At 44.0% G+C, this 26,256-nt stretch overlaps 1 protein-coding gene across 2 annotated transcripts in view; it reads left to right on the top strand.

Moving 5' to 3' along the window:
- RAP1B (RAP1B, member of RAS oncogene family) overlaps nt 1-26,256 on the top strand; it is a 76,085-nt gene that overhangs the window by 23,257 nt on the left and 26,572 nt on the right. For both annotated transcript variants that reach the window (XM_073327835.1, XM_073327836.1), the window contains exon 2: nt 15,413-15,499. In XM_073327835.1, coding sequence (XP_073183936.1) covers nt 15,443-15,499 — 57 coding nt within the window. In that variant the 5' untranslated portion in view covers nt 15,413-15,442. The remainder of the gene's footprint in view (nt 1-15,412; nt 15,500-26,256) is intronic.

Below are 26,256 nucleotides of genomic sequence, written 5' to 3'. Positions count from 1 at the left end.
ACCTGTTGTGCCAGGGATCCTTTTCCCATCCACATTTCCACAACTGGAACCTGGAAAAGAGTGTGTGATAGTCTTTTCCACCTGTTTCGAGAATGCACTATGGCATGATATGGGGGAATATGTGTTTCTTCCTTTCTGGAAGAGGAAGGGTTTTTGGGGGCCTCTTGCTTCCTCCATTTCTCCTCACTGTCTGGACAGCTTTTTAAAACCCTTTTTAGGGTCTACAGGAGTTTCTCTTATGGCTCACAATCTTGTTTCCCAGTACAAATACAAGTTATCTGGCCAAGTGTTAGCTTCCTCTGTTCTTGTACAAGAACCAGTAAACCTGAGCTTGGGATGAGTGATACTGGGGCGACAACATTGAGCTTTCCAGGTGACTGGTAGGCCTGAAAGAGTGTGGAACAAGGAGAACTGAATTAGTGGGAGGAAGACTGGTTGAACAGGTGATGACAAAAAGCAGAGTTGTCAGAGGAAAGGGAAGATGACCCTAGTGCATGGGTTTCCTGGTGTGGCTGACAGGCAGGTGTCAGGAAGAATCTTTCTTCACAGCATGCTTGAGACTGAGTTTGAATGTGATTGGAGGAGTCTGGTATTTCCTTCAGTTATATTTCTAAAGTGGCTTTTATTTACCAATCAAGTCAGAGTATTGTATGTAGTAGAATTGATTATTTGCTGGTGCTAAATATGATTTGACTTAATATTGGGAGGGAAATGGCCTCTCATATTGTGACAGCCTGGCAATTGGACATTTATACCGAGAATCTTCCAGACTTGAGTGCCAAAAATTAGGCATCTAAATAAGTAGACTGACTTTTTTCCCCAAAAATTGTTGCCCCCTCCCCGCCCCCTGTGGTTTTTCATTTCAGCACTGGTTGCCAGGTTGGGGTGCTCACACTTCAAAAACTGGGAGTGTTGCCAACTCTCATTAGTGGTCAGTCTTGAAACCCCAGTTCCTGGAGTTATGTGACTGAGAATCTCAGCTTTTATTTAAAAAGGTACGCTCAAAAAACAAGGTAAAGAAAAAAGAAAAGGAGTACTTGTGGCACCTTAGAGACTAACCAATTTATTTGAGCATGAGCTTTCGTGAGCTACAGCTCACTTCATCAGATGCATGCCGTGGAAACTGCAGCAGACTTTATATATACACACAGAGAATATGAAAAAATACCTCCTCCCACCCCATTGTCCAGCTGGTAATAGCTTATCTAAAGTGATCATCAGGTGGGCCATTTCCAGCACAAATCCAGGTTTTCTCACCCTCCACCCCCCCACACAAATTCACTCTCCTATCACCAGCAGGAGAGTGAATTTGTGTGGGGGGGTGGAGGGTGAGAAAACCTGGATTTGTGCTGGAAATGGCCCACCTGATGATCACTTTAGATAAGCTATTACCAGCTGGACAATGGGGTGGGAGGAGGTATTTTTTCATATTCTCTGTGTGTATATATAAAGTCTGCTGCAGTTTCCACGGCATGCATCTGATGAAGTGAGCTGTAGCTCACGAAAGCTCATGCTCAAATAAATTGGTTAGTCTCTAAGGTGCCACAAGTACTCCTTTTCTTTTTGCGAATACAGACTAACACGGCTGTTACTCTGAAAGGTAAAGAAAAATAGACTGCTGTTAAAATGTCATGATTCTTAAACCAGTCTCAAGTATTTTGAATGCTTGAGGTTGGCAATACTGTGTCACCTGACTTCAGGTAGCCAGATTTGAAAAATTTTGGTTTATCTTCTGCTGCCAGGACATGTTAGCAACTCTTGTTCTTCCATTCTGCTGACTTGCAAGCCCACTACTTTCAGAGTAACAGCCGTGTTAGTCTGTATTCGCAAAAAGAAAAGGAGTACTTGTGGCACCTTAGAGACTAACCAATTTATTTGAGCATAAGCTTTCGTGAGCTACAGCTCACTTCATCAGATGCATACTGTGGAAAGTGTAGAAGATCTTTTTAATCATCAAACCTCTTCAGAATATACCCTCATTACTCTCCCGCCAAACTTGCAACCTTGTTCTAGTGGTATATCCTCAACGAAAGGAATAAACGAAAACTGGATAAGCACATCATTTGAATGTATCTGCAAAAGTGACAAATTGCACATTTTTAACTTGTCGTGTTTTGGAGTCTACACTTCACTGAGATGAATTGGTAGCAATTCATATTTCTTAGCTATTGAGGACATTAGAGTCTCCTACATTATGAAGCTAGGGACCTGGTTACAATACAGCTTAAAATATGTAGTGAGGATGGGCCTTAACAGTATAGTGAATAGGTTCTGCTGTCTAGCAGCACCCAAAATTCAAGGGCAGGTTGGGGAGGTGGCAGAAGACCAGTTCTCAGATAGGGGGCTGGAAAGAAGATGGGGTGTGTGTGTGTGGTGTTTTTTTTTTTTTTTAAACCTACAACCATATCCGCTTTAAAAGCGTCTTAACTTGCACATGAAATTCACTGGAAGTACTAGTGTTGTTTATCATTAACTTACCAGTCTGGACGAGTATCTTCTATGTTGAAGCAATGTTGAACATCTAGTCAGTATTATTCCACTGTCGCCACCTCCCTACGCTTCCAACTGTTTCTTGCTGAAGGTGTGAGAATTTGTGTGATGAGTAACTCTGATCTCCCACATGGGCAATGTGTTACACAAGAACAGAATCAACTAGCAGCTGGCTTTTTGTTTCTCATGCTACAGCTAGTACACTATTGAAAATGTCTGTTTAGGCTGTTGACTGTTCTAAAAATGATTTAGACTGGGGGAGAGACTGTAGTATGCTGCATACCTGGCATTATGCTGGTTCTTGAAGTGGAGAATTCTGACTACAGTTTAGCAACTAACAGAATTATTTAATCATCCTTCAAATTCAGTCAGACTGGGTTTTTGGAAAACTTCCTTTTAATCTTGCAAGGAAGAGGTTGGTTGATCCTGTTCTGGGAGTCTTATGGTTCAGAACAGTTACACTGTACTCCCAAGCACTTCCCCCAGAGGAATTTTGTTGCTAAAGCTTTCTGGCACTGCTTCAGCTCCCAGGCTGTTCTGTATATTTAAAAGAAATGCAGTAACATGAAATCAAAGTATTCTCATTAAAACAGATACTGTGCCAGAGGATTGGAGGGTAGCAAATGTTTTACCTATACTTAGGGATAATCTAGGGAATTGCACTCCAGTAAGTCTTACCTCTGTATCTGACAAATTGGTTGAAACTAATAAATAGAATAAAACACTGGGAAGACCATGTGATAAGGGTTTAACCTGCACAGTTTCTGCAAAGGAAAAATCCTGTCTCACTAATCACTTCAAACTTGAACATGTCAGAGTAGTGTATATAAGAGACATGGTTGACATGACTTATTTAGACTTGCAAAAGTCTTCTGACAAAGACTTTCAGGAGAGGCTGCTAAAGAAGGGAAGTAGTCATGGATTGAGAAGCATAGTTTTGTCATGAATCAAACACTGACTAGGAGAGGGGGAAACCGTTTAATAGTCCATTTTCATCATAGCAAAAGGCTAACAGTGGAATGCCTCAAGGTTCCTTACTAAGCCCCATATTTAATGATCTAGAAAGGAAGGCTGAGTAGTCGGGTAGCAAAATTTTCAAATGCCATGACTTAGGTTATTTAAGACTGGAGGACTGTGAGGAACTTGAGTGATCTAAACAAACTAGATGACTGAGCAACATAATGGCAAATGTTCAATGTTGATGCATGCAAGGCAATGCATGTAGGAGAGAGAAACTTAAGCTTGCAAGGTTCTAAATTAATTGTATCAACTCGGGAGGGATCTGGGCATCCTTGTGCAGAGGTCTTCACTGAGCTGTTCACGATACTGATTGGCTTTTATTGTATCCCTATACAAGATGGGGATACATAAGGAATAGGATGGAGCATATGGGAAAAATTAAGCCACTGTATAAATTAATGATGCAGAAACCTCTCAATACTATGAACCACTACTTCTAGCGTATCCCCAAAAGGATATTGCAGAATTGGGGGGCAGGTAGAGAAGGGTGACACAGATAGAAAAAACTGGTTGTTTACCTTTTAAAAAAAAGAGATGATGACAAGGTATGGTATAGAGAAGATGGATCAGGAGCTTCAGTTCTCTTTGTTAACATGAGAACAGGGTGACATTCAATAAAATTACAAGATGCAAAATTAAAACTGATAATTAATTAATTAAATTAATTAATTAGACTGGAACTCTGTTAGTCACTGAGGCCAAGAACTTATCGAGAGTCACAAAAAATTAGATATTCTTGATACAGGATCATAAAATTGTAGAAATATAGAACAGGAAGACACCCCAGTAGGTCATCTAGTCCAGTCCCCTGAATTGAGTCAGGACTAAGCATTACCTAGGCCAGTATTTCTCAATGACCAGTCTGTGGACTGGTGCAGGTCCCTGAGATTTCCCTGACACAGTTTAGGAGGTCAACAAGCCGGTCCCTGGTTTTGAAAAGGTTGAGGAACTCTGATCTAGACCATCCCTGACAGATGTTTGGAGGTTTTTAACAGGTTAGACAATGACGACAGATTCCACAACTACCCAAAGTGTTTTGTTCCCATGCTTAACTGCCCTTACAGTTAAGAAGCTTTTTCCTAATGTTTAACCTAAATCTCCCTTGCTGCAATTTGAGCCAAGGACTTCTTGTCCTGTCCTAAGTGGTTAAGGAGAACAATTTATCATCCTCTTTTTATAACTACCTTTTACATACTTGAAGACTTATGTTCCCTTTCAGTCTTCTCCAGACTAAATAAACCCAATTTTCCTCATAGATCATGTTTTCTAGACCTCTAATCACTTTTGCTCTTCTTAGAGTGATGGCTCATATCGATTCCCAGAAGGTGAGTGCACGCTGTGTGCACGGTCATTGGAAAGATTTCTCTTAGCAGCTCCCATCGGGTCGGCTGTGGAGCCCTCTGGAGTGGTGCCTTCATGGTGCTCAATATATCATCCTGCCGACCCGACCCCCCTCCCCCCAAAGTTCCTTTTTACCATCCATAACAGCTGTTGAAACATCATTTGCTTGCTCAGCAAGAACTCTCATCAGCGTTATTAACTAAACTAAAACTAGTAACTAGAGAGAGGTTTGGGAGCAGGATCTCTCCCCAATACCTAACCTCTCGTCAGGCTCCAGGGCATGCTGCGAGCCCAGTGCTTTAAGCCCTGAGTTGCTTGCAACAAGCCTATGCCCATTAGTGAGCCCCACGACACTTGCTTAAAGTGTCTGGGGGAAGTGTGCCAGACTGAGAAGTGCAAACTTTGCAGGGCTTTTCATCTGAGAACCAAAAAGGAGCAAGACTTCCGCCTCAAACAACTTCTCATTAAATCCACTCTGCATCCCCAGCCTGCTGCAAACCGCCAGGACCCAGCGCTGAGCGCATCAGTATGTGACATGGTGCTGAGGAAGGACTCTAGTACGAGAGATCCTTGGCTGCGGTGCCAGGGAGCACCAGTGCCAGGGGCAATAGCCCGGCACCACTTGACTTCACCAGTGCCCCACAAGCAGCATAGGAAGACCGAAAGGGGGCGCTCACCCGCTCCGAAACCACAAGACCATCAGGGGATACACGGGCGCACTCCAGAATGGATTCATTGCCAAAATTCATTGCTGTTGACTTCAGTGCCCCAGAGGAGACCGTTCGGTCCGACACGCAGCGACTCTCTGCAATGGCAGTGCCAGGTCAATGAGTTAAAGCCACCTTCCATCCCAGACACTTGAAGCCTCCAGAGACCTGATCGAAATGATGGCTTCACGGCCCCCAGTTCTGAGGGACAAGACTCTGGTACCGATACGTCTGGTACCATCTAGAGGCAAGCCAGCTATGATGCGGCTCTCGCGGTCCCTGGCTCGGCAACTAGTCGCTATTGCTGTGGCACCGATCCCCAGCTCCAAAGTCTATAAGAGCATCTCTGGCACTGGTGTGAAGCTCCTCCTCTCCAGCACCAAGAGCAGACCGGCACCAGTCCCCGGCTCCAGGCCTTCATCCTCGATCGCCAGCACAAGATACTCGGCACCAGTCTCTCAGATTTCCCCACCTCATTCACTCGACACCAGTCTCCTGCTCATGGCCCTTCGGCACTGCCTTGGTCATCGTGATCAGGATCCGCTTCCTCGGACTCAGATGGTGACTCATATTATTCCCGGCACAGTCAGCATAGGTCCAAGAGGCAGCGAAGGGAGGCACAGACACAGTGGCCCTTGTGAACCCCCTGGGCTTACCATCAGGCCCAGGGCTTGCTTTCATGGGGTTCATGGTTGGTTATCTCGGAACACTGACCACCTCTCACTGCCAGGGACAGGCCTACATCTTGGGGATCCTAGGCCACCCTGACCCAGCCGCCCCCTGAGGCTCTGGCCACAGCTGAGGCGACTCTGGCACAGGACCAGCTGCAGGGTCTGGCGACAGCCACCTCATCTTCATCCCCTGCCAAGGCTGTGGCAGGGGCTTCAGCTTTGGGCCATTGACCACAGGGCACATCAGGACCTTCTGAGGCGGATTGCCTTGAACATGGGGTTTCAAGCAGAGGAATTGTTTGAGGCCGAGAACCCCATGGTAGACCTTACTCCTGAAGGTCCATCTGCGGTGAATCAATTCAGAGCTATATCAAGACTCTGTGGCAGACCCCCAGCCTCAATTCTGCCGACCGCCAGGGGTGTGGAATGCAAATATTTCGTCCCTTCCAAGGGCTACAAATATTTGTTCTCACACCAAGTCTTGCTCTCTGGTCGTGTCGGCGGTTAACAAGAGAGCGCGTCAGGGACAGCAAGGGCCAGCCCCCAAATCTAAGGAGATAAAAAGGATGGACCTTTTTGGTAGGAAGGTCTCTGCCACTGGGGGCCTTCAGCTGAGGATAGCTAACCAGCAAGCTATCCTCAGCGGATATAACTTCAACGCATGGACCTCCATGTTGAAGTTTAACGAGCTGATCCCTACAAACTCTAGGACCGAATTCTCTGCCATTGTCAGGGAAGGGAAGACGGTGGCACAGACCTTGCGGCAGGTTTCCCTAGACTCTGCAGACTCAACCGTCCGTACCCTCTCCTGAGGCATAGCCATGAGGAGGACAATCCTGGCTTCACGTGTCCACGCTACCCCCCAAAGTGCAGCAAACCCTGCAAGACTTTCCCTTTGAGGGCGCAGGGCTATTCTCCAAGCAGACAGACTCCATGGCTACCATGAAGTCATTGGGGATGCACATGCCGGCACCAAACCCAAGCACTTCAAGCCCCAGCCACAACAACAGCAGCCATATCCTCCTCAGCCGAGGCAGGATTTCTGTAGACGAAGGAGCAAGAACGAGCGGCTCAAGCCTTACAATCCCCCTTTGGGCCAGGGCCAAGGCCAATCCAAACCTTCATCAGGCTCGAAACTGGCCTTTTGAAGGTGCCACTGAGGATGGCACACCTGTCTCTCCGCCGGATCCTTACCCATGTTTTCTGAACTGCCTGTCCCACTTCTACTGTTCTTAGTCCCAAATAACATTGGGCCACAGGGTTCTTCATGGTAGAAGTGGGATATTCTCTCCAATTCTGCTTCCCCGTCCATCTTCAGCGACCCTTCTCACAAGCCGCTCCTTATCCAGGATGTGCAGTAGCTCCTTGCCAAAAGGGCAGTGGAGGAGGTTCCTTAGGAGCTTTTGGGCAAGGGATTCTACTCCCACCATTTCCTACCCCACCAAGGCAAAGGGGGGGAGGGTTTCAGACCCATTTTAGACCTGCGAAGGCTCAACCAGTTCATGATAAAGCTGAAGTTTCACATGGTCTCCCTGAGCTCTATTATCCCATCCTTGGATCCAAGAGGCTGGTATGCCACCCTCGATATGAAAGACTCATACTTTTACATAGCCATTTGACCTGTGTAAGGACGATTCTTGCGGTTTGTAGTCGACCACAAACACTACCAGTTCACGATCCTCACCTTCGGCCTGTCGAAAGTCCTATGAGCGTTCACCAAGTGCATGTTGGTCGTAGCAGACTTCCTTCTGAGGAGGGAGATACAGGTATACCCATACTAGATAACTGGCTGCTCCGGGAGCATACCAGGGAGCAGGTGGAATCTCAGGTCTGCTTAGTCAATCCACTTTCGAGAGACTGGGACGACTCAACATGAACAAGTCAACCTTATTATCAATCCACAGATTAGAATTCATCGATGCTGTGCTGGACTCTGTACAGGCAAGGTCGTTCCTGCCAGAGACCCGGTTCCAAGCCATAACAGACATTATGCAAAACCTCAGGCGGTACCCGACCACTACCACAAGGGGATGCCTGAGTCTCCTTGGTCACATGGCAGCCTGTACTTACGTGGTCCAGCATGCCTGACAGAGGATCAGGCCCCTCCAAGCATGGCTCGTGTCGGTATACCACCCAGAACGCGATAGCCTGGACTCAGTAATGACAGTGCCAGGACACATACTTGAGTCCCAACATTGCATGCCATCTGAGGGTTGACCACCAAAGGTGTTCCCTTCAACAGCCCACAGCGCTTCTTGTCCCTACTAACGGACGCATCAGCTCTGGGTTTGATGGGGCGCATCTGGGAGATTTCCCAACACAGGACCTGTGGTCGCAGGACGAACTCTCCCTCCATATCAATATCAGGGAGCTCAGAGCAGTACGACTAGCATGCCAAACTTTCCAATCCCGGCTGCAAGGCCAGTGCGTGGCAGTGATGATGGACAACACCACTGCTATGTTTTACATCAACAAGCAGGTGGAGCCCATTCCTTCCAGCTATGTCAGGAAGCCCTCCAGCTATGGGAATTCTGCATAGCCCACTCCATTCACCTGGAGGCATCCTATCTCCCAGGAGTGCAGAACAAACTAGCGGATCACCTCAGCAGATCGTTCTGCAACCACAAGTGGTCTATCCGTCCGGATGTCCTTCATTCCATCTTCCAAAGGTTTCCCCAGGTTGATCTCTTTGCCACCCGGAGCAACAGAAAGTGCCCAATGTTCTGCTCCTTCCAGAAACACAGCTTGGGTCCAATCACAGACGTGTTCCTGCTACCCTGTGGAGACTGCCTCATGTATGCCTTCCCACCAGTCCCACTCATTCACAAGGTGCTGCTCAAGATCCTTAGGGACAAAGCGGAGGTAATTGTGCTGCTGCTCTTTGAGATGTGTTGCTCATATCTGTTCCAATACCCACCCTCCTTCCCCTCTGTCGGAGTAGCTGGCAATAAGGAACTGAAGGGGGCTCAGGTCGGCAGGGTCACATATTGAGCGCCATGAAGGTGCCACTCCAGGGGGCTCCCTAGCCAACCCAATGGGAGCTGCTAAGGGAAAACTTTCCAACAACTGTGCATGCAGCACACGCACACCTAATTAGAATGGATATGAGCAGCACATCTCTAAGAACAGTTACAAGAGGGTGTGTAACTGTTTTTACTTTCCTCTGGCCTTTTATGCAATTTTTCAGCATCTTTCCTGAAATGTGGTGCCCAGAACTGGACACAGTACTCCAGTTGAGTGCTTATCAGTGCTGAGTAGCATGGAAGAATTACTTTTTACGTCTTGCTTACAACAATCCTGCTAATATATCCCAGAATGTCTGTCTGCTTTTTTTCCTCTCTCAACAGTATTACATGGTTGACTCAGATTGTTTGTGTTCCATTATAATCCCCAGATCCTTTTCTGCAGAACTCCTTCCTAGACAGTCATTTCCCATTTTCTATTTGTGCAATTGATTATTCCTTCCTAAAGATAATGCTATAATTTGTTGTTATTGAATTTCATATTTTGGACCTTTTCTCCGGTTTGTCCAGATCATTTTGAATTCTAATCCTGTCCTCCAAAGTGCTTGCAACCTTTCTGTTTAGTATTGTTGGTAAATTTTATAAGTGTACTCTGTCATTATCCAAATCCTTTATGAAGCTATTGAATAGAACCAAACCCAGGTCAGGTCATTGTGGGACTCCACTCCAGTATGCCATTCCAGCTTGATTGTGATCCTGAGTATGCTTTTCCAACCATTTGTGCGCACACCTTTATAGAAGGTTCATCTAGGCTAGTGATACTTGGTGATTCAGGAGTCAAATTAGTGATCAGCATTTCCCAAAAGCACCACAGCAGTGTGAATTCATTGTTTCATAAGGATAATTAAGTTGGTTTGTCATGATTTGTACTTGACAAATCCATGCTCTTATAACCTTATTTTCTTGTGGGTGCTTACAAATTGCTTATTTGCTCACTTAGGTACCAGAGTTAAGATGACTGGTCTATAATTCCCTTGGTTGCCCTTATTCCCATTTTTATAAACAGGTACTATATTTGCCCTCTTCTGGTCATTTGGGATTTTTTCCCATCCTCCATGTGTTCTCAGAGCCCTGGTGTAGGCTAGGGGTGTGGGGTTCAATCTGAGTTATGCAACTTACCGTTACCGTGACTTACCGTGGTGTGCCCACCGCAGTGAGTCAACTGCTGCTGCTCCCCCGTCTACTCTGCCTGCGCCTCTCGTGGTGCTGGAGTACAGGAGTCAACAGGAGAGCGCTCCTAGACTAGACACGATAAATTGATCCCCGATCAATCGCTGCCCGCCGATCCGGAGGGTAGTGAAGACATACCCAAAGATAATCAGTAATAGCTCAGATCTTTTCAGCTAGTTCCTTAAGTATTCTAGGATGTATTTCATCAGGCCCTGCTGACTTGAAGACTTCTAACTTGTCTAAGTAATTCTTAATATTTTTTTCTATTTTAGCCCCTGATCCTATTCCATTTACACTGATTTAACTATGTTGTCCAATCACTGCTAACTTTTTTTGGTGAAAACAGAAACAAAGGCATTTAACGCTTCAGCAGTTGCTGTGTTTTCTGTCTTTCCTTTGTCATAGAGTAATGGGGCCTACCTTGTCCTTGGTCTTCCTCTTGCTTCCCACATTAATAAAGAAAGTTTCCTTTTTTCCCTAGCTAGTTCGATCTAATTTTTTGCCTTGACTTTCTAATTTTGTCTGTACATGCTTGTTGGATTTTTATATTCATCCTTTGTATTTTGACTTAGTTTCCACGTTTTGATATGACTCCTTTGAGTTTCAGGATTTGAATTTCAGTTTATAGGCATTTAAATGTCTAGAGTTTTTATAAATAATGGTTGGTAACATTTTTGGAAGGGATATTAAACTTTAATAGCTAGAGATTGGTTTAAGACTTGAAGCATAGCAACTTATTATGGGAAGCAGATTATCCCACCTCTACTTACTAAAGGGTTCTTGCATCTTTTGAAGCATCTGGAAATGTCTACTGTTAGAGACAGGGATTTTGGACTGTATGGATCTCAGGTGTGTTCTAGTGTGGCAGTTCCTTTGCAAGTGTACTTATTTTAGCTGACACCTGTTAGTACTTACCCAAAAAATAGAAAAACTTTCTCCTCTCCCCTGGGGAAAAAAGAAAGCACATGCTGTCTTCACTTTTATATCATTCCTTGTACCTTACATTACTGTTTTCTCGAAGTTATTGCGAAAATTCTTGTACACTAAAACTCATTAGTTCACCCAGAACAATTGTTCACTTCCTAACTTGCAACATCCACTATTTTTACAAATGTTGCTTTTAAAAAGCAGGGCTAGGACATTGACAATACAACTTCAGTTTTTAACTAATCATTCTAATTGTACTATAGTCCATTTTGTAAAAATAAAAACTGGATGAAACATTGCTATATAACTACTTTGACACACACAGTACAAAATGTGCTAACTAGCAATGTCCAATTCTATGTACTTCCTATATTTTGATGTTTTACATTCAGAAACAAATTCTGGGCATTACTTCATCAAGTAAAGTTAAAATGACAATCCTGCAGCTTTGATTGTATACGTGCTTGGTCAGATCAAAGTAATTCTTAGGTTTCCCATGTCTGGTGTATTTTTTTGTCTGTATATTACTTCTGTTATGCTGATGCTCTGTGGAGCAAGTGTACAATGGAGATTTTATCTGGAGCTCAATTAAAACGTGCTTACTTGTCAAGTATCAGTGGGGTCACTGTCGTAACACCTCAGAGAGAGACAAGGTGAGTGAGGTGTAATCTTTTAGTGGACCAACTTCTGTTGGTGGAAGAGACAAGCTTTTGAGCTCCAAGTTTGAAAGCTTGTCTCTTCCACCAACAGAAGTTGGTCCACTAAAAGATATCTCACTCACACTCTCTAATATCCTGGAAAGAACACTGCTACAATAACAGTGTATGTAACTACATAGACTTGCTAACAATGATGATACCTTGTAGATGACTTTTGTATAGCATGAAATGAGGTTTTGGGGAGCATGGATAGACAGTATCGCAGCAAAGAGGTGAAGGACCATGGTAGTATTGATACAGCTATTCCAAACACAAGCAGAGCAATGGATGTTCGAGTAGTAGTCAATCACCAGATCAGCCTATTAGTGAACTTCAGATATGAGTATTATGTAACTTCCACGCCATCAGGCATCCATTTCCTGAAAGATGACACATTGATGGGTTGTGTTTTTTTTTTTTTTTTTTTTGTGTTCAGGTCACAGGGCATCTTGACTGTGTATGTGTAGGAAAGGAAGGTTTTTTTGTTGTTTGTGGAACATCTTAGTCTTGCTATAACTGTTGCTGGAAGAAATCTATAGATAATATATGCATTCCTGTTTAGAACTCCCTCAAGCTTTTAGAACACTGAGGAAGGGGAGAATAAAAATATATCAGCTTTCTAAACTTTTATAACTGCTAGTTGGAATGCTTATCTCTTTTTTTTCCAGGCAAGAAGAGAGCTAACTATTCTTAAAGATATTTCCTTTATTCAAACTAACTGGGGGTATGCCCGAAGCATTTTTACTAAATTAAATCTCCAGACTTAGTGGACGGTGGAGGCAAAATACTTCGGATAAAGAATAAAAAAACTACAGTGGGTAGGTGCTACAGATTCCTCAGGACTAGACAGCAAAATTCCTAGATGGTTTTCAAGGACTTTGAAAATGGCAACATGTATTAAGGCTAGTTTAGAAGGCCTTTGGGGTAGGGCTTAAGGAGCTATGTGCACTCAGTGCTATAAAATATTACCCTCATACTTCACACGTAACAGTTAAATATAGGTTTTATCAGAAGTTCCTATGTTAAGGGCAGCTTTCTGAACTAGAAATTTAGAATTCCAGGGATCTCTTCTAGACCCAATGCCACTCAATATTTTTATCAGTAGTCTGGAAGTAAATATAAAATAGCTGCTGATTTTAAAATCTTGTGACATACAGACTGTGGAGTGGTAAATATTGATGACAGGGTAGTCACAATGATTTGGATCACTTGGTATGCTGGGCCTATTTGATCAAAGACCACTTGCTATCGCCAAATGCAAGGTGATAAATCTAGAAGCAAAAAATGAAGAAGGCCATTCTTGCAGAGCTGAAGACTTATTTTTGGAGAGCAGTGACTCTGAAAAGGATTTAAGGATCATTAGTGGAGTTACAACTGAACATGAGCTCCCACTGCAATGATTAGGGCCCTACCAAATTCACAGCCATGAAAAATGCATCATGGACCTTGAAATCTGGTGTTTCCCCTATACTATAAAGATTTCATGGGCGCAACCAGTGTTTCTCAAATTGGGGGTCCTGACCCAAAAAGCAGTTGTAGGGGGGTTTGCAAAGTATGTTTTTGTTTGGGGGGTGGGAGGGGTGTCACAGTACTGCCACCCTTATTTCTGCACTGCCTTCAGAGCTGGGCAACCAGAGAGTGATGGCTGTTGGCCAGGCACCCAACTTTGAAGGCAGCAGCACAGAAATAGGGGTAGCTGTATCACAACCCTCCCCCTACAATAACCTTGCAACACTACACCCTGCAACTCCTTTTTGGGTCAGGACCCCCTACAATTACAATACCATGAAATTTCAGATTTAAATAGCTAAAATGAAATTTACAATTTTTAAAATCCTCTGACCGTGAAATTGACCAGAATAGCTCAGTGGTTTGAGCATTGGCCTGCTAAACCGAGGGTTGTGAGTTCAATCCTTGAGGGGGCCATTTAGGGATCTGGGGCAAAAATTGGGGATTGGTCCTGCTTTGAGCAGGGGGTTGGACTAGATGACCTGCTGAGGTCCCTTCTAATCCTGATATTCTATGACTCTATGACCATGAATTTGGTAGGGCCCCAGCAGTGCAGTAGCAAAAACAGGCTAATGTGGTCCTTGGATGTATAAGTAGGGAAGTAATTAAAAGTAACCTTCCTTATTCCTATTATCTCTGCATATGGTAATGGTGAGAGAGATCCTGAATATTGAATCCAGTTCTGGAGTCAACATTTTTATAAGGATGTTGAAAAACTGGAGAGGGTGCAGAGAATAACCACATATTTTTTGAGGGCTGAAAAAAGTCTTGCAGTGAGAGACTGAAGATGCTCAGTCTGTTTAGTGCTTCAAAAAAAAATTAAAAAAAAAAAAAAATCAGGAGGTGACTATAATTAAGTGTGCAGGTTCCCTCACGGAGCGAGAGATACTAGAGGTCTGCTGTATCTATCAGAAAGGTATAACAAGACCAATATTTAGAAGTTAAAGGCAGACAAATTCAAATTAGAAGCAAGATACCAATTTTTTGATTAACCATTGGCACAAACTACCAAGGGAAGTTGTTTGGTTCACAGGAGTAACTGGATGAAATTCTCAAAGAACAGGCTTGTGTTGTACAGGATCAGATTAAATGATCTAATGGTCCCTTCTGACTTAGTCTGTGAAAAGTGTCCCGTATGTATATGTGCCTCCATTATTGGAAAGCCTGTGTGTAGGTAAAGAAAATTGCTGGCTGCTTCCAAATACTTGGGAGAGAATTTAACTGTTCAGTAAACCAGTGGACACAATGGTGGAGACCTTGAGCAAGATAAAGACATTCTAACCCTAGGCAGTGCAGTAAAAGCCACAAGCTCTTTTTACAGAGTGGAAAAACTAGTTATTGATATATAATTAGTTGTACTCACAAGGCTGAAATATTTTGTAATGGATCTTAGTGCAGGCAGCACATGCAGAGATACATAGTGTGATCCTTTTGGTATTGAACTAGGAACAGTTTTCAAAATGGTATAAATTTAACTGTTCTGGCAATGAGGAAAGTATTCGGGAGGCATACTTTTTAAATTGGTGGATAAGTAGAATTGCTGCTATTAATAGTAATCCTGAGTACAGGTTATGACTGCCAGTTAGGGTCTGGTGTTTCCATATTGTATAGTAAATCAAGAGGCAGCTTGCTTAGATTATGCCTGCCTTAGTTCGTGTAGTAGTAGGTATCCTGCAGTTATCAGCCGATATTAAATTAGTGTTAAAATTAGTTTTCTCAAACAGTGAACATCCGATAGATACGTAGCTGTAGGCATAGTTACAATACATTAACACTGTAATATACTTACATTCTTGTAATGTGGTTGTCCTTTAGCAGAAGTTTGGGATCTAATTTTTTTTTATTGTGTATTTTAGGTATCAAGGGGGTGACTTAACACTTTCACCATGCGTGAATACAAACTAGTTGTTCTTGGATCAGGAGGTGTTGGAAAGTCTGCTCTGGTAAGTGGTATTCCTTTAACTACTGTAACTAATCTCTTTTGAAGCAGTTTAGACTTTTCTTTTTCTACTGACTTGAGACCTTATTTTTAGTTAGTAGGTAGGTGTACTTTCATGCACACTTCCATATGTGCATGGAAACTAATGACTAGCATGTGCACGGCTAGATATAGACACTCACCTCCCCATGTATATAGGCAAGCTTGGGCTTTGTGCATGCACATCCAGTATCTGGTGCCCATTTGCGTGCATGAATGTACACTTGCCAAACTGCTGGAAATCAGACCCTTAGGAACACATTCTTTCTGATCTCATCAACTTGAAGATTAAGCCTGAAATATGTCTAAGATCTAAGTTTTACTTTATCTATGTCTGGTTTTGCTGATACTTCGCAGTCATAGTGCTTTTTAGCCATAGCTTTCAATGTTTTGCAAAGGAAGGAAAGTACATCTCTACTGCACAGGTGAGAAACTGAGGCTATCAAGGTGAAATAACTTATCAAAGGTCACTCATATTTGGTCAGTTACAGGGGTGGAAGTGGAACAGCTTCTGGTCAGGTCAGTTCCCAGTTCATTGGATGACTGTGCTAGCTACTGAGACAATGGTGGTGCGGTGTTTTTGTTTTGTTTTTGTTTTGTTCTCCCCCACCCTGATATTGTCTTGGTTACATTCACCAGTATAGTGAGGAAATATACTGCTCTGGAAAACTTACTGAGGAGTTCATGCCTGATTGGGCACTGGTACCAAAGCCATTCCACCCAGTGCCGCAACAGAGTCTTGGAGTGGTCTATTTTTGAGCCTCTCCCTACCCTCCCTCCACCTCACTACCACCGTAGCTGAGCCTGCAGGGTTGGGCTTCTGCTTTCTCTTGGCTCTTGCTGCTGCTGCCACCATTGAGCCTCGTGAGACCAGGCTGAGGAAAGAGGATGCTTCTGTTCATTACTTACTTTCTCCAAATGTCCAGAGTTGAGGAAGGAAGGGAATTCTGCAGCGGTAGAGAAATGGAGTATATTTCCCCAAAGATGGGATGGGGAGAAGGGGAAAGGATTTCTTCAGATGGAAGAGGAAGTGTTGAAGTAGTGATGGGATTCCCAAAGTGCTTGGGGGTAGGGAGGAGCAGGAGGGTTACACAGAGAGTGAGTTAATGGACAGAGGAAGGAAGGTTTCAAATGTTTAAGTAAATGTGATACTTAACCTGGCTAAGAAGGCATGTTCTGAAGTTGGGCAAGACCACAAATATTGCCTTTTGCCAGTCCACTCTATTCCTGGACTCTTAAATGAAGAAGTAATTTGGCCCTTGCCACAGAATGCATAACACCACTGATTTAGACAGTATTTTTGTTGCTGCAATTTCATTTGAATTACTAATTGGAGAAACATAATACTTAATCTGTATGGTCAACAGTTCTAAGGGCAACAAATACAAAACCTAGTACAGCGAAGTTGAAACAGCATACTTGGGTTACAGTACGTATACATACTGGTTTTGTAAAATTTAATCTCACTTTTTCAGTTCATTCAATTTTGCCCACTTTTGCTTGGTTGTTAATCTGATAAAAGTAGTAAGTCTCTCCACTTCCTAATTTATTCTGGCCAACCATATTTCTATATTTAGTATTGGTGTGCAGTCATACCGTTTTAGCCATAGTCGGAGAATGAGGCCATTTGCAGGGACTTATTTTTTATGCATCTGAGTATAGAAATTGTCCTGGTTTGCTCTCAGTTTGGGCTAAATTAGTGTTAAATAATGTTGTCTGAGTGGGACAGTGCAGCATATGTAAGTCTAGGGTGATGTACAGTTTCGTAAAATCAGATTTGTTTTTACCATTAGTGCAGATTTGGAATATCTCTTGGATTTATGCCTGTCGATAAATGAAGTGATTGACTTTTTGTTGGTGAATCTATATTTGCACTTAATTTGCCTAAAATGTTCTAATAATCTTAACTGCAATAGGCATTAAATCAGTGTCTTCATTATGAACCCTGTATTTGAGGTGGCTTATAACTTGCCTGCTTTTGCTTTGATGATTGATGTAAAAATTCAAAAAGGTACAATTTTGAGCAACTTGATATTAAATCTGTTCAGGAGCTTGTTTGTATTTTAAACTATAGTTCTGTGTGTGTATCCCATTGTAGGTGCACATGTATCGAAGATCAGAGACCTTTGAATAGCAGTGTCTGGGGCTACTTGTCTCCTTATATTCATAAAGGACAGTCAACTGGAATCCTGCCTCAGTTCAGTCTTGCTGCTCATGGCAACAAAACAATTTAGCAAATGTCCAACCTGCTACTCTGTAGAAACTTTGAAACCATTTTTAAACCAACTTTGTGAAGAAATTTTCATTTTCATGCTCCCATCAAATTAGATGCTCTGAAAAGCTGTAAACCACCTTCTGCTGTGTACAGCAGGATGGGTGCTTAATACTAACCACCATGCCTTATGGCAAAGTCCAGACTTTCAGGTTTCATACCCTGCCTGTCCTGTGACTGACTGACTGATCCCTGTCAAGGATGGACATAGCCAGTGCCTCTTTTGCTTCTGGTAGAGCCACATCCCAGAGAGGCCTCTGCGTGCAAGTGTTCTTTCTCCAGCACCTGCAAATCCAGGGATGTGCAGCTCAAGCTATATCTGCTAGGGCAGTCCTTATGGGTCACTTGAGACCTAGAGGTTATGGTCGCTCCCAGAGCGACACCAGATAAGCCAATATCAGCCAGTGCTCCCTCAAGTCAAGCACAGGTTATACATTGGAATTGGGCAGTAGAAAGAAGGTGAAAAGGATGCCATCAGAGCTGGCACTAATGACTAGCCAACCCCCTCAAAGTCACCAGCTGCCCAGGCAGCAAAGCCAGCACTTCTCACTATAGAGGTGTCACTGAATCAAAGCCAGATATTCAAACATTGCTCCAGGCACTAAGGAAAATTACAAAAAGAAGAGATCCAACATTACTCCAAGGACAGAGCCTCTGTGTCCTCAATCAGAACTGGAGTGGCCTGGTAGAAAAGAGATGCCATGGTGACCTCTTTCCTGGTATTGTGACTGAGCCCAGTAAGGGCCTGAGATTTGTCCTGGAGGGATCCATATCCCTTCTGGAGACATTCCATTTCCACTAGGCCTGGGTGGCCATCATAGCTGACAAATGGGCATTGAACATCTCCCAGGGCTACGCTATACATTTCCACTCCTTAATCATGTACCTATCCCCTTCCCTTTTCAGGGACCCATCTCACAAGAGCCTGTTACAATTAGAAGTGGTGTCATTGCTTTGTCTGGGAGCTGGGAGAGGTACCTATGAAGTACAGAGGAAGAGGCTTCTACTCAAATATTTCCTTGTCTCAGTGAAGAAGGGGATTCTCTATCCTCTCCTAGATCTGAGAGACTCACAAATACTTACACCATCTCAGATTCAGAATGGAAACACTTGTCCCTATCATTCTGTCTCCTTCCACATCAAATTGGCTCAAGGACAGTTCTCAGCAGGAGATAGTAGCAAACCTAGCCTGTTCTTTCAACTGGGTTTTTTCGTGAACTAAGAAAAATAAGCCGTTAGCCTCTTAGATAAGAGTGTGGACACTGATCGATTCCAGGTCAGTGAGTGTACCTTGCCAAAGACGGTCTTGTGAATGCATTAGCTATTATTCTAGATAAAAGTAAACCCAACAATGATGGTACCTGTGTTTGGGGCTGCTAAGCCATATGTCAGCATGCTCACACGTAATGTTGCTTGCTAGACTTCACCTATGGCAGTGGTCACCAGCCAGTCATCGCGATCTCCTGCAGTGCAGCATGGCTGCCACTAAGGCAGACTTGCTGCCTCCCCTGACCCCACACTGCTCCCAGAAGCGGCCAGTGCAGCCCTGGGGGCAGGGAGAAGGGGCAGGGGTCTGCCTCCGCACTCTGTTCCTGCCTGCAAACACCATTCCCGCACCTCCCATTGGCCAAAAGAGCTGTGGGGGGCGGTGCTTACAGAGAGGGGCAGTGCGTGGAGCCAATTGTCATCCCCCTCCTGGGGCAAGAGGGGTGTATTGGCCCCTTCTGGGAGCAGTGTAGGGCCAGGGTAGGCAGGGAGCCTGCCTTAGCCTTATTGTGCGTGCTGCTAACCAGGAGCTGCCGGAGGTAAGTGCTGCCCGGCGGGAGACTGCACCCCATTCCTGAGCCCCCTCCCAGAGCCTGCACCCCAAGCCCCACTCTGACCCCTTCCCAGAGCCAGTACTCTATCCTGCACCCCAAGCACCACCCTGATCCTCCCAGCGCCCCAAACTCTCTTCTATACCCCATCACTCTGCCCCAGCCCGGAGCCCCCTCCTGCACCCAAACTCGCTCCTAGAGCTTGCACCCCTCACCTTCTCCTGCACCCCAACCCCCTGTCCCAGGCTCAGCCCAGAGCCCCCTCCCACACTGCAAATCCCTTGGCCCCAGCCAGAGCCCACCCCCGAACCCCAACCCTCTGCCCCAGCCTGGTGTGTGTGAGTGAGGGTGGGGGAGAGCAGGCAATGGAAGGGGGAGGGGTGGAGAGAGCGGAGCCTTGGGGAAGGGGCAGGGTAAATTCTGGGTTGCCCTTAAATTTAAAGTGATCTTGGGCGTAAAAAGGTTGGAGACCACTGACTTATGGCCATTCCAGCTCTAACTCGGATAAGTCTATTTCCTAGCAAAATGCTAAATAGGACTGACATGGTGGAAGGAACCCAAAAATGGGACAGGGAGCCCACCTGGACAACCTGCATATGCAAGGGAACTGGTCCCCATAAGACCTGAGACTCTTCCACATCAGTGTCTTGCAGCTCTAAGCCATCAGGCTAATCTACATAGCTTTCCTGCCTATTTTTCAAAAATCCACCATGCAGATTCTGACTGGCAACGTGCAAGGAAGCATGCACTCATTTCTCTTATGTCTGGAAGCTATCTAACTCGGAGCATGATGCCACCAGAACAGAATAACTGGGCGGCTTTTCACCTCCCGGGAGTCAGCAACAACCTGGCAGACTTCCTGAACAGACAATCTAGTACCACTCAAGTGGTCACTGTAGAGATCAGTCATAGCGCCATGTCATAAACATAAAGGGAAGGTTAAACACCTTTAAATCCCTCCTGGCCAGAGGAAAAAAACCTTTCACCGTAAAGGGTTAAGAAGCTAAGATAACCTCACTGGCACCTGACCAAAATGACCAATGAGGAGACAAGATACTTTCAAAGCTGGAGGGAGGGGGAACAAAGGTTCTTTCTGACTGTATGATGCTTCTGCTGGGACCAGAGCAGGAATGTAGGTCAGAACTCCTGTAAAGAGTTAGTAAGCAATCTAGTTAGATATGCGTTAGATTCTGTTTTGTTTAAATGGCTGATATAAAATAAGTTGTGCTGAATGGGATGTGTATTTCTGTTTGTGTCTTTTTGTAACTTAAGGTTTTGCCTAGAGGGATTCTCTATTTTGAATCCGATTACCCTGTAAGGTATTTACCATCCTGATTTTACAGAGGTGATTCTTTTACTTTTTCTTTAATTAAAATTCTTTTAAGAACCTGATTGCTTTTTTATTGTTCTTAAGATCCAAGGGTTTGGGTCTGTGTTCACCTATGCAAATTGGTGAGGATTTTTAATCAAGCCTTCCCCAGGAAAGGGGGTGTAGTGCTTGAGGGGGGATATTTTGCAGGGGAGACGTTTCCAAGTGGGCACTTCCCATGTTCTTTGTGTAACACTTTGGTGGTGGCAGCGTTTAACCTAAGCTAGTAAGAATAAAATTAGGGGGTCTTTCATGCAGGTCCCCACATCTGTACCCTAGAGTTCAGAGTGGGGAAGGAACCTTGACATGCCAATATTCCTGTGTTGGCAGATCCTGGTGGTATACTTGTTCAGTGCTAGGTGTCAGAACTCTTGTTCAGAGGAGGTGTGAGGTTGGGGTCATTACTTGACACCTTTCTTTTGTAGTGGTCCCAAGGTCTTCTATATGCTTTTCCATCAATTTCCAGGGTAAAGTCAAAATCAAATGATACAACCACAACCATGCTTATGCTTCCCTACTGGTAGAGAGCGTTTTGGTTGACAGATCTTCTACAAATATCTGTTCATCAACCTGTCTCAGTCACAGACTGCCCGGATCTAATCTCACAGCACTGTGGCCAGATACTGCATCCAGACTTGAAGTCAGTGCACCTGTCAGTGAGGTTAGCTGAATACCACACACCATGACCGCTGCCTACATATCCTAAAATTAAAGAGGTTCTTGATATGGGCAGCCCAAAATAGACTGGGTCCAGACCAACCTTTGAAAACAGATTCTGTGCTATCTATTGCACGTAAAACAGTCTTTCATTAAGTTTTGCTACGGTCAGCAACTTCAGCTTCCCATCCTCCTGTATAGTCATGCTCTCTTTTCTTGCCTGATGGTATCTAAGTTTCTCGACCTATTGCATGCTTACTCACCAGAGACCCTCTTCCCACCAGGAACCTCAACAAAATCCTCCTTAGACTCATGGAGCCTCCCTCTGAATCTCTTTTGGAATGTTCTTTTGAAGGTGTTCTAGTGGCTATCACTTTAGCCAGAAAAGTGAGCAAGCTTGAAGCACTTATGGCTAAAACTCCCCTTATGATATTCCAGAGGACCGGCATAAGGTAGCACTAAGTCCTCATTTCTCTATCTCACACTGCATCGGGGGAAAAAACTGTGCACCCATTCAGTGTCTCCAGGACTTTGTGCTATTATGTTGACGAGACTAAACCGTTCAGACTGTCCCCATCTGTTTCTGGCTATAGCCATGTGTTCAGGCCATCTCTTCACAGAGAATATTGAAATAGATAACATGTCTCATTCCTATCTGGCTACTACACCTCTCCCACCGAACATTAAGACTCACTTCACCAAAGCTCAAGTGGCATCCTTCTCCTGCTTCAAAAATGTGCTGATAGAAATCTGCAAAGCTCTCTCCTTGACCTGGAATAACTCACTGACTGTCAAGCATTAAGCTTTGGACTTGGCTTTGGACCTGGCTGCTAAGTTCAGGAGAGCAGTTCTGAAATCACCTTTTAACTAACAGAGCAGGTACTCCTCACTGCTACCATCATGAGCAGGATACTGCTTGTTACGCATCTACAGTGGGGTGTACGCTGACGCATTCAGGAAGAAGAGACCTGCTACTTTCCCTACGGTAACTGTGGTTCTTCAAGATTGTCAGTGCAGATCACACACACACACATACATATTCCATCTCCACTTTAGGAGTCCTCAGCTATCAATCGCACATATAAGGGATTCTATTTTATCACAGCTGGAGGGAGGAAAAAAACCTGTAGGACCAAGGATGGGACACTGATGGATCTGCTTTCTGGAGTTGCAGGCCACCAGTAGATTGCTCTTTGGGGCAGCGATTACTTGCTAGCAAGTTTTGTTCTGTCAAACTCTGCCACTCACAATCGCTTGCAGAAAAATATTTAGATCTTACAAAGCGCTTTTCACCCGAATATCGGAGCACTCTGCAGAGATGAGTAAATGTCATTATCCCCATTTTACAGATGGGAAACTGAGTTACAGAGGGGAAGGCTAGTAAAAGCCAAAGTAGAACCGAGGTCTCCAGATTCCTGTCAATCAGACTGTTTTAAATGTCAGCCCCTTCTTGGTAGGGAGACATGCACATTTATGTTCAAGTTCTGGGTAATTACTAACGGTGGCTTCATCTTGCTAGCAAGTCTAAACTCCATCAACACCTAATATCTGAATGTTCTGACGTTGTTGCATACTTTGATACAGGTGTTCAACACTGTTTTTTTAAAAAAATCCATCCTGAAGTGCTTATAGTCTTATTTCCCAAATTATTGAAAGTTGAATTTCCCCTCCAGGGAAATCAGTTGTGCATGCAGCATCCTGTCCAGTGTCAGCCAAAGTTAATAAACTTGATATGAAAATGAGTAATACGATTGGTACTTTGACTTTTCAATTTAAAGTAAAACTGTTGCAAAATCTTCAGTCTGCTGCACCAGAGCACCACAGAATTTAGGTCTGGCATCCCCTGGGTTACGTGGGTCTCAAACCTAGAAAGCAAAGCAGTGAGATGAGATTGGGAAGAGCATAGAGTAAAAGAAAATGAGCAGACAATGTAATGGAGACAAGATTATGCAGGAAATCAGACGTAGAATTAGTTCTTGGGGGAAGTTGGAGGAAGAAATTGGCTACAGAGCAGGTTGGAGAAAACATTGGATATGTCACACATTCATTGAACACTGGTGAAACTTTTTGAAAAATATATTCACTCTACAGTATTTGCAGCTCTGTGACAGATATCACAACTGCATGCAGTAACTTTAAGGCAACATATTGTGCTAAGTTTATGAATCTGTTTATATATCAAGGTAGGCCAGGATTGTATATAACTCTATGTGGGGGAGGATTGCTACAGCATTATTAGGAACTAAGAACAGTGGAAGGTGATAACAACCTGAGTGACTCATCTTAAACTCCTCCAGAGAGCTATTGCCCCCTCGGGGAAGCTTACATATACTGGTTTAAACTGGGTTTTCCAGAGACCAACAGAAAGAGCTTTTGGCATGTAAAGGCTGTGTTTAAACTGACTCAGGAACTTCTTTTTGATTCAGCAAACAGGGCCTTCTGTCCGGGAGGGAACCCTTGCAAAAGGGTTAGCAAGACTTTGGCTTCTAGGGCCCCATAACACGGGTGGGTGACTACTAGTATGTTTAATGTGTGATTTAAAATGTTTGTTTTTTATTATGTTTTCTGTAATGTTTTTACCTTAAGAATAAATGTGCTTGCTTAGAGCTGTGTGGTAACTTGTAATTGCTGGCAATACACTGTTCATACCCCTTGGGGACAGAGCTCCAAGCAGGTAAGGTCCTTGCCCTGGGACAAAGTAATGGCTGGAGATCTAACTGAGTGCTCCTGGAGTGGACCTGGGGGGGAAGGAGGGAGGGGAAGAGGCAAAAAAGGTGTGGTTACCCTGAAACTCCTACTTAGTGCATCCCTTGCATTGATTATACCTTATTTCTTTGCTGTGCTCCCATTTCTTTATCTATGATGTATCATGCTGCATCTTTCTGAGGGCTGTCCCTTGATGTTCCATAAAGCTCAGTATACTTTATTGTTTCTGTTCTCTGTCCTTTCATGCCTGCTTATGCATGCATGCCCAGATCTTGGAAAATGTACCAGACATCTTCTAGCCAGAGGACAGACCTACCATCTATAGACTAATATGAAAGAGGTTATTACTTTGGCTGTCAAGGAGCCAAAATGAGGAACTCTTGCCTCTCTTCTGCCCACCCTAGCTTCTGGGAAAGCAGAAGGTTTTGGGGTTCCTACTGGAGTGCTGTCCTTAAATGTGTTGAAGGTCTGGATTCTTCAGAATTTGATGGTACTCACCCAGGAAAGCTTCCTACTCTTCACATGTTGTGTGTGTCCCCCCTCCCCCCTATTTATTTATATTTTTGGCCTAGTGTTACCTATGATAAGTTCCTAGTATAGACTAAAGTTTTTTGATGGGGAACTAAGGCACTTTTTGGAGCAGAAGTCTATTCATTATGGATAGGCTTAACCTGGATATCCGCGTGCAAAGAAACCCTGCTGTTCAAAGAGGTAGTTTGGAAGGGTATTTAAACAAGAACAAGAGTTCAAGGATGAAGGTTTTGACACTACGTAAGTGAGTCCTAGAACTGGAGTATATAAACTGAATAGCAAATTGGTTAAATGGTTGTATATATAATAAAATTAAATTATAGATCTTGATGGTGAGAACTTCCTAAAGAGGAACACTTAGGGTGTTGCTTTTCGGTATATTTAAGTTAAAGTAGGCCTGTTACTGAAGTTGTTAAACTTGCTACTGATAATACTGGAAGCATACCTTGAGTGACTGCCTCTTCAGAAATAAATCTAAATGTGCTAGGAGAGTGGATTGTTAAATGGTAGGTGGGTTTTAATACTAGCAAATATAGAGTCTTGAATTTATAAATCATAACCATGGTTTTGGCTGGGGGGTTCCCCCTCTGCCTGCAGCAGCTGGAAGCTGCAGGGGGGACACCCTCAGCTGCTCACCTGAGGCGTTGAGGCTGTTGCCTGTTGCTGGAACCGTGAGGAGGGCCCCCTCAGGAGTCTGTCACATGTCACTGGAACCTTGCAGAGGGCCTGCTGTCACCTGTCATTGGAACCCCGACAGAGCCCTGCTGGCTGCTAGCTCCAGAGTCCTGCAGCCTCTGGGGTTGAAGCAGAGAACGTCATGGGTCTCTGGAAGTCACAGATTCCGTGACTTCCATAATCTCTGTGACATAAATAAATATAGCATTAATCATAAAGCAACAACTGCAGCAGCCACATTATCCAAAATGCAAAATTTCTACCATTCTTTGACATGTGACCTTTCTGACTGTCAATAGCTACAAATATTGACTTTCCAAATATTCTCTATGGAGTAGTCATTTGTTGGTGCCCTAAAACATGAGTCCTCTTCCTTCCCCCCTCCCTTCCCAATACACATGAGAACAAGAAGTAGATAGATCTGTATGTAGATTTTGGGGTAGAATTGTGAACTGTTTTCACCAGTCTCGGGTCCTTTCCAGACAAAATGTGGTCCGCCATTATCATACCACCATTCAGAATCAAAAGAAACATGTAAGAAACCTGAAATATTGCATTAAAAATATTGCCCTGTATTTGCAAAGAAGGGAATAAAATCTGAGCATTTCTGGGGCCACTAAATGGGAGGTCTGTGATTGTGGTTTTCATGGGGCCCCAAACACCAGCTGTGATAAAACCAAAAACGACAGTTATCA

The sequence above is a fragment of the Lepidochelys kempii genome, chromosome 1 (genome assembly GCF_965140265.1).
Source record: "Lepidochelys kempii isolate rLepKem1 chromosome 1, rLepKem1.hap2, whole genome shotgun sequence".
Lineage (NCBI taxonomy): Eukaryota > Metazoa > Chordata > Testudines > Cheloniidae > Lepidochelys > Lepidochelys kempii.
The sequence above is the reverse complement of the archived record's forward strand: the minus strand, read 5'-3'. Positions and strand labels throughout refer to the sequence as shown.